Source organism: Pleurodeles waltl, chromosome 2_2, assembly GCF_031143425.1.
Source record: "Pleurodeles waltl isolate 20211129_DDA chromosome 2_2, aPleWal1.hap1.20221129, whole genome shotgun sequence".
NCBI classification, from domain to species: Eukaryota; Metazoa; Chordata; class Amphibia; order Caudata; family Salamandridae; genus Pleurodeles; species Pleurodeles waltl.
The window spans coordinates 717,739,730-717,754,519 of NC_090439.1; the positions used below are offsets into that span (position 1 = coordinate 717,739,730).

Here is a 14,790-nt window from a genome sequence, read left to right on the forward strand (position 1 = left end):
ATTCATTTATGTTTTGAGCTCGTAATAGTATATTTATTAAATGGTGCAATTTTGTTTCAGCAGCAAATAGTCAGGAAAGATATTGGTATTCCAAGTTGTCTTATCATAGCAAACAGATCTTTTTTGCAATGTTCCCAGTATGATGGGACACTGCAAATAATTTTAGAATTGATATATTGTAATATTGCTAAAAGAAATATGTATATATAAAGACACAAAGGGTGCACTAAACACAGCGAAGTATGCACTGTATGTTGTAGTAACGGTAGGTGATCTGGGTGCTATATGGTTACCAGTATATAATATGTGATTGGTAGGAAAGTATCCAAACTCTGCAAATGTATTGTTTTACATGTGTAAGGAATGGGGTCCATTGACGGTAGTGTTTTTAATTAAGTGAATGGTTTTAGTGCTGCATGTTTAACACACAAGGTACACTAAGCATTATAAGTTAACAGAGGGGGTGCAGGTAGTGGTTTGTGTTTGATAAATGGGGAGCCGCAGTGCAATGTGTTTGACACTGGGTTTGGTGTGGACACAGCCTGTTGAATCCAGAATGTGTAATGATCATGGGGTATTTACCACACAGAGACTGAAAATTAAAATAGTTAAGAAGAGGTGTGCACTGAATGTAGAGAGTTCTATACATGTGGTGCACTGAGCGCAGCTTCTTAGTGCACAAAATATGGTGTGTTTACCACATACTGTACTCTGATTGCTGTTTCTTTAATTAGTGCTCTTTATGATCTGTGTATAGCTGTTGGTTGTACTGTGAGCTGCACATACATTGGTAATCATTGCATTCCCCCCACCGAAAAAAAAAAAAACATATGGATGTAGTTATGCACATAGCGCTGCCCATTAGGGACCACAAATGCTTTTTGTGATATGTTTTCCAACACGATTTGGAAGTAAACCTATACCAAAAGCATCACAACATTGCAAAAAGCACCACAGGAACACAGATACAATGAATGTGGCGAAGTTAACAAGTGTTGTGGGCACTGTGCTTAAGAGTGCCTTGTACTGTAAGCGGCACATACCTAGATTAAAAAAAAAAAACATTATGAAGACTGTTAGTTTCTCCCTCTGCCTATATGTGGGATTGTTTCTAAAGTAGGTATGCATCATTGCTTAGTATGTCTTGTAGTGTTTAAATGCTTTTTCTACTGAGAGATGTAGAGGAGCAGATTACAATTTTGAGAGAATTTTGTTAATTGTGCGGACCATCCCCTTAGAAAGTGCAAAAGGCTTCATAAGAGTACCTGTTTTTTTCCCGTAGTTGACTGAACTGCGTGTGTAATTCACAGGGTACATTAAGTTTATCGTATTTATTAAAGCTGTTAAAGATTGCAATGGTTCTCATAAACAAAACATTCTGAAGACACACAGTTTTTCTCCCACCGAATTTGTAGGATTGCGCCCAAAGTAGGCATGCATGATTCTAAATATTATACCAGCAAAGAAACACAGGTGGTGATAGGGCTTTACGCCTCTTTACACCTCCATTTTTTTCACTCTTATTATGTGCTTTATTCAGTCATTTTTTTTTTTTTTTGCTGGGCGATATTGAGCGGCGATTTGTCAGTTTGAAGTGATTTCAGTGACGCAAACCATCGCCTTTGAAAGATCAAAAGGTGCATTGTGTACCCATGTTTTATATGGAGTTCGCAGAATTGTGTTTGTAATCCACAGACTGCATTAAGATGAGTTATCGTACGTTACTGTGTGCTGTAAGCACTCTGTGTAACATATCAGGAGGTGCAGTGAGCGCTATACGTTACTACACTGGGTGCAGGTAGTGAGATAAATAGACATTAGTGAGATAGAGAGACAGATAGATAGATAAAGAGACAGATAGAGAGACTATAAAGGAATAAAAGTAAGGACTCTTTGTTACATTTCTGTAGGGTTTAAATAAGAATTAAAGTAATAAAAAGTATCCGTGGCAATGGCAAGGCAGCAAATAAGCAAGAAGCCATCCCTTTCGACAGTGTTCCAATTGGCTAAACTTTTACAGTACGCAGACATTGTTGCAGCTATTGGTCGTAGAATGTTTTGTTACAGGTATAGGTGTTAATTAAACTTTTTTTCTGAAGCAAGTATGTAAATACCTTTGCTACTGTTGCATAATAGTGTGAATTGAACCCTTTAGGCATCCTTGACACGTCATGTATGCGACCGAATGGAATCTGCCTTAGCGACCTGTGGCTGAAGTTCGATGCTGCTTGAAAATTTCCATATCAGTACGAAGTTTTTAAGCTGGAATGAACTGTGTGTTTATTTTATTTGTAAAATGTGGCTTTATAAATACATTGGGGCCCACATTAAAAAGTTAGACCCTATGTACTTAGTAAACATACGCAGACGTGTGGCACGGTATCTATCGGTGTATGCAACATTGATGACTATTACTGGGTTTCCACCTTTCCAATAATAATAATGACTCTAATAACATATATTTACATGTGTGGTGTGTGGCAATGTGCTTGCCACAGATGCATAAACCATATTGAGCGCAGTGTGTTTGACACTGGGGCTGCTGTGGGTACAACTTGTCAAATACATAAGCTGCACTGAGCATGTCGTATTTTCCACACAGGGACAGAAGGTGAAACACCTTTAAACAACAGAGTTGTGCAGTGAACATAGAGTATTCTTAGCTTTTTCTTTTTAACCGCTCTTGAGATGGAAACCTGTACCAAAAGCAGAACAACACTGCAAAAAGCAGCATGGTGAACACAGTATGCATTAAGCGCTACATATTAGGCACAAGGAGAGTGTTTTTGCACTGTATGTTAAACAGTTCGTGGTAGGGGAAGTGGTCGCAAATCATAAAAATAATAAATAGTTTTCTGTTTGTTTCCAACGCAGTTTAAACAAATATCATGGAGTCCGTAAAACCAGTGCTTAATTTGTGCTTATTGTTTCCGGTGTGGGGCACCGGTCCTTATTTGTGAGGCCCAACACTTATTTTTTCTGCCTCAAGCATTTACTGCAAGCAAAAAAACACAACTGGGAAAGACTGCGGGAGAGAAAAATAAAAAAGCTTCACAATGGGTGAAAGCAAAAAGCTGCAAGAGTAAACTGAAGGGACAGGAAGTGGCTGTAAATGGATTGAAGAGGCCCGAGATGGCATCAGGATTACGCTTCCTCAGTATTCCGTGTTCGTACATTTAATTGCAGCAGCCGCATGTGTTAAAAGGAGGGCTTTGGCACTGGGAGGTTTTTTTATGTACAAATTAAGCACTGACACAACCTGATGTTGTGCTCATTTTATATGTGTTGGATAGCTAGGTAGATAGATAGATAACTGTGGAACAAAGTTTAAATCCCACTTAGGCTGAACATCTTGTGTTCTTTCATTAAATTTTTAATGAATCCTGTGCCTAAGGAATTGGATATGTGCTTGTGTAATTTAACTGGCGCTTTTATAAAATGGTCAAGTAATTTGAGGGCGTGTTCTCGCTATATAGAAGTGCCCCTAAATTTTATAGAGAGATTCTTGTTCATGGGAGCAAAACATTAATAACACAGACTTGTTTTAGTAAAGTACATATAAATATGTTTATTTATGCCTAAATGTGGGTGCTAATATATTAATATAGAGACAGAATGCTCATTGTGTGCCTGTCTTTTACTCCAAGTTTACTGATGTGCCTTTAGAATCCATGTTGTAATGTCATATTTGCAACAGTTATACTATAACCTTTTCTGCCTGTTCCCATAATGGTAAATTTTTAAAAAGCCCCAAACCCGGAATGTAACTTACGTTCACCACCAAATAAGTGATCTTCTTTAAAAGTAAGTTTGGGTAGTGTGGAAACCTTTACAAACGGTGGTTTAGAGCAATTGACAAGATGTTTACATCCCAATAACCCACATGTATGCCAGTTTTACCAGCATTAAGGATCGTAACAGTTATGTTCATAATGTTGGTCTTTTGTCCCTTTAGCACCAACATCAAAGTATTTAACCTTGTTCCCGGGAATACAGACCTCCTTGTTGCATCCTCCTTGATCTAAAAAAGATTTAAGGTGTAAGCACATTTCAAAGCCCTTACGTGTAAAACAGCCTAAAGGCTTTTAAATACAAAAGTGACCTTGTAACCACCCTTAGAAAACTTAAGATCACAAATTAGCAAAACAAAAAGTGTAGAGCAGCCAGAGATGGTAGAATCCTTTGTAGCTCTGCCACGCTGTAAAGATTATCGTCCTTCTATTCAGCATATTTTTTTTATTGCAAAGTAGAGATTTGTCTATGAAAGTTACCAAGAGCAAAACAGACGCGTGCTCCAGCGCCGGGAAATCCTAGCTATTAACTTCAACCTAAGTAGTGGATTTCGCGCCTTAGGCCAACGGATCGACCTGACATTGATTTGAGGGGATGTCAAGGATGTATGTCATAATAAACATCAATAAACAAGAAATCAATAATCTAATCATTATGTAACAACCACACCAGTTTATTAAGAAGGATTCTAAGTTTATTTCCCTATATTAACAACGCTAAAGTCACGAAAATAATTCTCAAACATAAATGATAAGCATATAAAATCATCAACGGCTGATTATAATGCCTTATATATCTGTGGTGCTTTTTCTCTTATCTCGTTTTCAGCATTTACATAACATATCAAGAATGCACTTCTGAGTTCAAAGAAGACTTTTATTGTTGTTAATTCTTCCGCAACCGCAATTTCGTAAGGGACGAATTATTAGATTTCAAGCACACGTTCAATAAAAACAAAATATATCAGTTTGCAATATACACAGCAGGTTATATTTATAAGATATTGAATGCAAAGCAAAACAAATACTTCACCGTGTGAGAAACTATTTACAGCTTCATCTTTCTAGGGTCTTCAAGATGATGACTCCTGTCAGCTGCAAGAAAGAGATTTATCTACCCACACGGGATGCTGGCAACTGGCGCCAAGTTCCAGCACGAAGTCAGGCAGATTCGAATCTAAATCTCGGAAGCCCGTGTCATCCGTTACAAAGGTGTGCCCCCTCCTCTCAGACTCGGGAAAACTACGCAAGCCTTTGGAGATTGGCCAGATCTCCTAGACTGCTCCTCTTCCCAAGCTCGAGCAGAGAAAAACACCCAATGTACCCTCTCTTATCAGGTCTAGTCTACTGTGAGACGAAAACAGCTTGGTTCATCTTGTGCAAAAACACAGCTTGGAAAAATACAGCTTGGATTCTCAACTGCAATGTCTAACTTCACGTTAAAGGCAATAGGCAGCTAACCTAGATATCAAATGCAATGTCTAGTGTCATGTCAAAGGCAATAGGCAGCTGAGCTGAATACAAAATGTAAGGTCTAATAGCATGTCAAAGCCAATAGGCAGCTGAGCTGAATACAAAATGCAATGTATAATATCATGTCAAAGCCAATAGGCAGCTAGACTGAATACAGCATGTCAAAGCCAATAGGCAGAATACAGAATGTAATGGCTAATGCAATGTCAAAGCCCATAGGCGGCTAAACTGAATACAGAAAGTAATGGCTAATGCCATGTCAAAGCCCATAGGCGGCTAAACTGAACAAAACATACCATGTGCTACTGGTGAACATTGAGCAACTAATATGCGCAGTGGTGAAACACAAAGTCACTGGTCAAACTTAATCAATGGCAGGACAATATCGGAGTTTAATCAAAGAAAGTAAACAAATTAAATCAAGTATTATAACACACCTTAATAACACCAATATTTGCATCAGTGAAATATAATGCATTTACGCAATAAATCAAGAAACGTCAATATAAATCATGAGTATGTAAAGACAAATTCCCTCACTAACCACTAATTAGCACCAACATGTTGAGCTTCATGTAAAAAGAATTTAAAAACACAAATTTAGAAAAACAATTTTACTAGTTCTAGGTAGGCAAAAAAATATTATCATTATGCAGCAATTAATTTGAGTTGCAGCTGGTACCTATAAAACAAAAGACGCATATATCAATACACATTGTATACTTTACCCATACAACAACAACAAGAAGAAGATTACTTCAGCAAGGGGACACCATCTGTAGGTTGATCTATAAGTCTGCAAGCCTTCATCTCACTGGAAAAAATCTCGTAAGGTCTGGTCTGCATCAACAGCAAATCCACTTTACTAATCCAACTCTCTCCCAATGAGAACAACTACAACCAGGAATAGGTGACAGAACATTATATTAAGTTCTACAAAACTCATGATTGGTCAAGACATGGGGTTTTATACAATTCAGCCAATAAACTTAAAGTTAGATAACTAAAAGATACACATTCATAAAACACTGAATTTTTATTTATTAAGTTACATTTACGTAATCATTAGCTAGACTGAATTTATAACAATTTCTTCTTCTCTTCTGTCTCGTCTGTGGATCCATTGTTCCATCTCGTCAAGACTCCATGTTCAGGAAGAAAACGTCTTACAGTGTAACATCTACTTCCATCCACGTTAGTGACAATTCTAAACAACAGGACAGTCAAACTCGAGCAATGACCTAATAAATCTGACCTTGTAAGACATAACACAAAAACCTACTAGGTGTAGCTGTCTACACGTCTATAAACTATTATTCATACTCTTTTAGGTAAGCATTAATCAATGAAAAACATCTGCAATTTTAGCTAAAGTTAGCCTAAGTAGAAAACAAAATGAATGATGGTGGCCATTTACAAAAGTCTCCCGTTTTTCACATATTAGTTCATCAGTGGCCGGTACATTATTGATTAATAAAATCATCAATAAAATTTCCACTCCTGCACCCGCGGCTATAAGGAGGTGACGGTTGGCCCTCACTAATAGCACAGCTAGAGGAGGGAGAGGGGAGAAAACATCAAAAACATTATCCCTTCCTATGCCCAACCACCGCATTTATGCACAGCATGTTCTCTGCTGTTACATGTACAGCGGCAGATTCCATATTTGGAAATAATTTATTTACATTGTGCGCATCAAAAACGGCACAGCGGTGTGTGTAATCCACTGGATACATTAAGTCCAGGGTCTTCAATTCACTGTGTGGTGTAAATGTTAGGTCTGTAACACCCATGATGCACTAATCGCTATCAGTTAATACAGGGGGTGCAAGTAGTGTTGTGTGTTTGTGAACTTGAGTATAATAAGTGTTTGACACTGATGCTGCTGTGGTCGCAACGTGTTAAATATACAACCTGCACTGATCATGGATGGCAAACAGAACATATTTTTGACCAGGTGTGCACTGCACACGGATAGTTTAATACATGGGATGCGGTAAGCGCAGCTTGTTTAAGGCACAGGTACTGAAAATATGCTGTGGTTACTGTACCCAGAGCGCTGTATATTTAACGCAAGTTGTGCTTAATTTAGCACTGTATAAATATAGCACCATATAACACACACAGTACCTAAATATAACACCAACCAACAATCCGTTAAAAAAAGCAGAACACAAAATGTTCCGGGGTAAAAAATACTTTCAGCTGTGGAGCTGCAACAAATTGTGCAGTTGAGATATAGATACAAAAAATATACCAACACAAATCTACGTAAATATAAATGAAACAACAGCCCATTACCATGAAAACAACTTTGTCCATTCCAGACTGAATAAAGGCACTTTCTAGTACTATGACCGATGCAAAAGCACATAACGGTAGCAATATTTCTACAAAAGCAAACATTATAAAACCCATGGGTGCAATGAACACAGCGTACACCAAGCTCTGCATGTTTAACGTATGGAGTGGAACATCCTGTGTTGTTTGGCCCATTATTGATATCCCTGTGCCTAATGAATTTATTATGCCCTTGTGTAATGTAACTATTGCTTCTATAAAGCAGTTGAGTAACTTTTTCTCCGGTTCGTGCAATATAAAAGTGCCTCAAAAATATAGATGGATAGATGTTTTAAAAAGGATAGAACTTGAACAACACAAACTTTTTCCAAGAAGCCACATGCATAAATATGCTTATATGCACACATATAAGTATGTGCTAATATATTAATATATGTAATTGTAGATATATACCAAAATGTCATTGTTTCTCCTTTGCCGTATATGTATGGTTGCGCCTACAGTGCAGTAGGCATGCATCATTTCAAACATTATAACATCAAAAAAGCAAAGGTGGTGATAGGGCTCCAGGGTGCACCCACGCAGTCATTTTTTTATTTTGCATGCTTACTATTCTATTTAAAAGGTGTTCTCTGCTGAGACATGTTGAACGGCAGATTACACTTGTTGAAAACTTCATTCGCATTATGTGCTTTAGAAATAGCACCAGACATTAACTGTGGCCGTGTTTTACATGAAGTTCACTGAAATGTGTTTGTAATCCACGGGGTGAATTAAGTATTACGTTTTGGGAGTTTAATTCACTATGTGTTGTAAGCACTACTTGTGTATCACACAAGGTGCACTGAGAGTTATAAGTAAATACATGAGGTGCAGATATAGTGTGCACTGCACACAGAGAGTTTAATACATGGGATGCAGTGAGCGCAACTTGTTTACGACACTGGTGCTGAAAATGTGCTGTGGCTACTCAACCCAGAGTGCTGTATATTTAACATAAGTAGTTCTAAATATAACACCATATAAATATAGCACCAAATAACACAACCAGTACCTAAATATAACACCAAACAACAGTCCATTGCAAAAAGCAGAACACTGTCTGTTATGGGAAAAAAGCACTTTCCGCTGAGGAGCTGCACCAAATTGTGCAGTTGAAATATAGATATTCAAAATATACCAACTCAAGTCTACGTAAATATAAACGAAACAACAGTCCATTACCATAAAAACAAAATGGTTCGTTCTGAACTGAATAAAGACACTTCATGCTACTGTGACCGATACAAAGGCACACAATGTTAGCAATGTTAGCAATGTTTCTACAAAAGAAAACATTATAAAACCCATGGGTACAATGAACATGCCATGCCAGGCACTACCTAAAAATACACATGAGCCCCTTAAGGCGCTGCAAACAGATTGTGCGGCTCACAACAAAACTATGAGCAGGAAAGATAACAAATATTACCCAATATAATGTAAGCCTTTCTAAAGGACAGCACAAATTACCAATGAAAAGCTAGTATGCTGGCTGTAGGCGGGGCTGTAAGCCCATACAGTGAATACAGCATGTCTTGCAGACAGTGCATGCGTGCTACCAGGCTCAACCTAAAAAACTACTTGAGTCCTTACCCCGGGGAGATTATATTACCTAGACTCGGTGTCTCTGTTCTGAGTGCTGTACTGTTTCCTCGCACATGCCCTCAAATGAATAACCCACAGGGGGTTCCATTTTGCGGTAATGGTTAAACTGGTGAATGAGACAACAATAAAGGTGATTGGAAAGCAATATTTATTAAGATGAATTGTATTACATATATCTAGAGATGATGATGGTTTCAGAATTGGCTCAGGAAGACGGTGGTGTGAAGCCTGGCATATGGCTGAAATAATAATAATAATAAGAAAATTAGCAGCACTTGTGCTTGTGACATGCAAGCACCTGATATATCTTCCTGGGGTGCGGGATGGGGGTGTCCTGTCTTCCAGAGCCAAGAGGTCACAAAGATTAGAATGCAGCTAATACTGTGACTTCTTCTAGGAATTAATCATGGCCTGCCTGCCTGCTGCCAGTCCTTCTGATATGGGCTGCTGCAGGCCGCTGCACACATTGCTTCAGTAGTGCGGTGAAAGATGCTAGCTGGCGAGTAATGAAATCTAGAAACTTAAGTGAAACAAACAACCTCTGAAACATGCCTGTCCATTCCAAGTTATCTCACTTTATCTCACTTTTCTCTGTTGTGGTAAGTTTGTAACAAATACGCTTCAACCCTTGCGCAGATGTGTGCCAATGCTTTTAGTACCGACCACAGTTTATTTTACTCTGCCTATGCCTCTCTCTGTTCCTCCCATAAGCTCTTACTGTATAAGCTAGTCGGTTGTGCGCCTAGGCACGAGGCATAAGCAGCATGTGGGTCAGTGTTTAGTTTGAAGCATTGTGGGCTTGTGGCAGTAGATATGAAGGAAAGGCACAGGAGCTCAGGGGCAAACGTTGTATGTGAAACACCACACCATCCAATGAGGAAAATGGCATTATCTCAGGGAGGAAGGGTGCAAAGGCATTGCCCCTTACGTGTGTCAGCTGACCTCGACCCCTAAGCACCTATTCCCTGGCCTCTCTTGTTCCAAAATATAGGCCAGAGAAAAATCTAACAAATTACAGCTTCAAAAAGAGCCACACTGCCCAGCGTGATGGAGTTTAGGACCCTAATAAAATATCAGGCGTGCTCAAGCAGCATGGCAAATATTCAACTAGAAGAGCCATCTATTATTTTGCTGCTCTCTCTCACGGGGGGAAATATCACATAGTTTAATGTCTTTAATCCCTCAAAGAAAGTATCTAGATACAAGCTATCCAGAATTGGTAAAGCTTGTTCAGATAGCTGAACCGCTTATAGGCTTGCTGGCAATCTGATAGAGGAAAAAGATTGCTAGAAAGTGGCGACCTAAGGTAAAGGGGCAATAAAAAACTTACCGGAAGTGGCATTCTAAAATTTGTATGACTCTTCTAAAGAATGGCGCAAAGAATCCAGATGCTGATAGAAGTAGAAAAGAGATGGGAGCTAAGCCTAATATGCTCATGGTTTAACATGTGCTCCATGGAAACCTGAGAAGAGCTTTACCACTACGGCAGTGTGCGTTTCCTGTCCATTTGGGATTACCCCCACCACAGTAGGAAGCATGAGCAAAGTGGTGGTGGCCTTTGGAACAACAACCAGATTAAAACACAGAAGCACTGGCAGAGACTAGACATGAAGGATGATGCTCTATCCTCCCACCTTGGTGTGCAAAGAGTGGGCCAGGGTTGAGGTGACGTGGTGGCAGTGAAGGACATGTTTCCTTGGTAAACCAGTGGGGTGGCACAGAAGAAGAAAAGCTGTCCAACAGAGTGTGCAGTTAAGCTGTGTGAGTCCTCAGTCTGGTAGTTTCTTTACCCTAAATGGTGCAGTGGTTATGATCGGAGGACATATCAGTTTTGTTATTTTTTTTTTCAAGAATCTAGTGAGGTTAAATTAGAAATGTTGCCATTTGTTGAGATTTCTCATGTGCGAACCTATGTTTTCCTAGACTATACCAACACAATGTGAGTGCTGTTCAATGTTTACAATTATTCGTGTGTATTTTTAAATGTGTCAGATTTTCAGTGTTTATTTGTGCTTCTCACTAGTGTAACAAGTTATGATTCCACTTTTAAACACTTTGTGGCTGCGCCTTTTAAGGCACTAGACTTAATTCATAAAGTTGCATTAATGCTTACAATTACGATGGACAGCGCACATCATTTTACCAGATTTTTGCTAGTGCAATGTAGTCCTGATGGCTAATTCACTTTTTTTAGGTCGCGCGCGCAAGCACTCTGGCCTGTTGTAATATAACTCTGGTCTTTTAACCACACCCACCGCACGCCCGTCTCTATCACTCGTTCATGGGCTTGCCTTTCAAAAATCCTTTATCATTGGTAAAGGCTTTACGGTCGTCCCTCCTTTGTTACCGCCTTGGCCCTCGACCCTGTTACATAGATAATTGCACATTTGCCGATATGTTTAACTGCGAGTGAACTTTTTTCCTTTTGTGTCTCTCCTTTGCGCTCATGCTCATGGCGGCCTTGGCACTTTGAATCTACTTGCTTATGTCAACTACTTTTAATTTTCATTTTCAATTTATGTGGCAAGAAAAGTCCAGTTAGGAATTTACAACGCTAATAGCACTAACTTGAGCAAACGCGAGACCCATTGTATTGCAAATGCTTGTTTTCTTTTTGTCTGATATGTTAGTGCTTTCATTCCGATGCTTGACATTTTTGTTATGACTACCTAAGGGGTTTTTTAGGGCCCCAAGCAAATATGCTTGATGATCTTGCCGTTGAAAAGGCATAACAAACTGTTCCCATAAACGCGTTTTCCCCCCTAAGTTTCAGAGAAGCCTGTGCTCTTTGCCGGTGGAAACAGAGAATTCATTGGTTGCTCAACTATAACAGTGGTGTCCTAGTTTCTGACACCTTAGGAACTCCTGGTTTTAAAGGAGTAGTGAAGTTTCTTCTTTTGACGTCTGGTTTGACAGCACAGCTGTTTGCACTATATATTGTTCATACTATATAAAGGGAACCTTAGATCGGACTCCTTCAACTTGGCTTAATTTTATCAAAGTCTTTTAGCCATAATCGTGAACATACATTGTAAGTCGCTACTCAGAGGAGAATTTCTCACTCACTGTCCTGCTATTGACTGTTTGGTGTATCATTCTTCTTCCAATGGGGAGCTTGCATTAAAATGCATGTGGGGCTTGTTTATACCTAAAAAGTACCCCGAGCCATCACACTTAGTTACATTTAATTATTTGTTTTATGCATGCACTGTATACAGAATGCAATTTGTTTCTGCAGCATGCGTTTTTGAATCCTTTTGTTTTGACTTGAATGAGGGCCTGTTACTAACATAATCTCCCAATTGTTTTTTTTATCACAACAGATGGCCATCTTCTGGGTTCAGGCAGTTATTATGTGATAAATAATAATTGATTAGGAGGGGGGGGGGGTGTGTGTATGCACACTGTAATATGTGCGCACTTGGTCAGAACTTCCCATTCCACACCACAATACCACCATAATGAATATGATCAATACCAACACCAATATCACCAATAAGACCAATTTCGCCACCACAGCCAATAAAACACCATAACTGCCGAAATACTACTACCACCACCACTCTTTCCACCACCAGTTCCCCTACCCTCTCCACCAATAATACCCCTCCAAAACTATGAATGCCATCCCACACTGTCACCAAAGCTAGCATCAATATCATTACCAATAAAACTACACCACCACCTCTGACACTATCTCTCCTACCATCACCCATTCCACCATCACCGTTGCCCTGCTCCACTACCTACACTGATATCTTTAATACTACCACTATTAATACTATCAGCAATACCTACAGCACCACCCCTTGTACAACCACAATAACTATCAAGAATACCAACACTACACCACTGCCAACCATTTGGTCTGACGTCAGTGTCCTATTGCAGGAAGTTTTGTCAGTGCTTGTTTTTTGATTGGCTTTACTTTGCCTTCTATAATAGAATTACTGTGACTTGTAGTTGCTGTTTTTGCATCCTCTGTAGCCATGGGACATTGGGAAGCTGTGCAGTTCTCATGTGTACCTAGATGTCAAGTGGAAAAACATACATGCAGCTTCCAAAATATGATAGCAAGTCATCGCAAATTGATGTATTTATTTTATAGATTGATGAAAAGAGACGTAAAGAAGAAGAGGAGCGAGAAAAGGTTAGACTCGAAGAAGAAAGAGAGGAAAAACGATTAGCTGAGCAGAGGTCCAAAATGTTAAAAGAATTCGAAGAGGAGCAGAACAAAAAGAAAAAGAAGGAAGAGGAGGTACATTTTCGCAATTTCAATAAATTGTCCCTACTTGCTTTTTATGGTCAGAAGTCCCTCTCACAGTATGTGGAACACAGCAGTATTCACTGGCCAAGGTACATCCAGAAATTGAGTACGTAGAGGATGCATGGGGAAAACAGGGCATGCTTTGTGTTTTAACTGTCATGAAATTTCACAAACAGATCTTTGCAATAAGACTTGTTACCAAGCTGCCCTCAACTGTATTGCGATTTTGATACACATTATTTCAACTGAGTCCATTGGAGTACCCCACTTGTGTCATCTAAAGATTTGTGAAGTGCACACTGTTTGTTTCGTTGTCCAAATTAAACGTTATTTAAGCATTTCTGAATGAGGTTAAGTTAGGAACTCTTCATTTTTGAGGCAGACACGTAGTGTTTCTACACAGTGCAGCAGAGGATGTTTGATCTTAAACTCAGCACAATACTCCTCCCCTGTTCGTTAGAAAATACAACCATGCAAATAACCTTTGGGATATGCTGCCATTTGAAGACCACTTATTACTAGATTGTACTTTGCATGAAAATGAACGTAAATACCAAAATTAGAAGTGCTGAGCCCCGTCTGTCTGATGAGAGTAAGACACCTGTTTTACTCAAATGTCAAAATGAAAGCAAATTCAAATGATGATTTGTGTTGTATCACATGGTGCTGACTTTAAACTGCTGCCAATGTGCGAAATAGGATAACTATGTAACAGGTACACTACTGTTATTATTGGCTATCCTTTATTCTAAGAAGAAAACACACTGAGTACTTCTATTTAAATAAAAAGTATTGTTTTTCTGTGCTAATGATACTAATGATTCTTTTAAAACCCCCTAAGGTAGTATTATGTTGTTGTTTCTTTACTTGAAAATTCAATAGAAACACAACAAACTTTTTAGACTAAAAAAATCACATGAAGCTGAGGGAAAAATAATAGCAACATTTGAAAAAATCTAGTTGAGGCTCCAAAGGTGGGAATGAGGACCCATGCACATCAACCACGACTATCACATGAAGTGATTCTTTTGGATTCATTTACATTGTATGAAAATAAAATTATTTGAAAAACACACACAGGAATAAAACAATGATAATTCATGAAAATGTTGTTGAAAAAGTGCTCTTGCAGTGCAAGAAATGGTGTGTAAAACATAAACAAGCTAAATCCATGAGCAACATTCACAATCGTTCTATATGAAAGCCTGGTCAGAGCACATAATTCATAATGTCCTTACAATTGGCAAAAGTCCTTTGCATTTTCAAGGACTGTGTTAGTCCAGCCTAGTGCTTTGGATACAGGCAGAAATT

At 38.8% G+C, this 14,790-nt stretch overlaps 1 protein-coding gene across 2 annotated transcripts in view; it reads left to right on the forward strand.

Moving 5' to 3' along the window:
- The window catches only part of CSPP1 (centrosome and spindle pole associated protein 1), a 976,424-nt gene that overhangs the window by 603,805 nt on the left and 357,829 nt on the right, over positions 1-14,790 (forward strand). For both annotated transcript variants that reach the window (XM_069220290.1, XM_069220291.1), the window contains one exon: positions 13,321-13,470. In XM_069220290.1, coding sequence (XP_069076391.1) covers positions 13,321-13,470 — 150 coding nt within the window. The remainder of the gene's footprint in view (positions 1-13,320; positions 13,471-14,790) is intronic.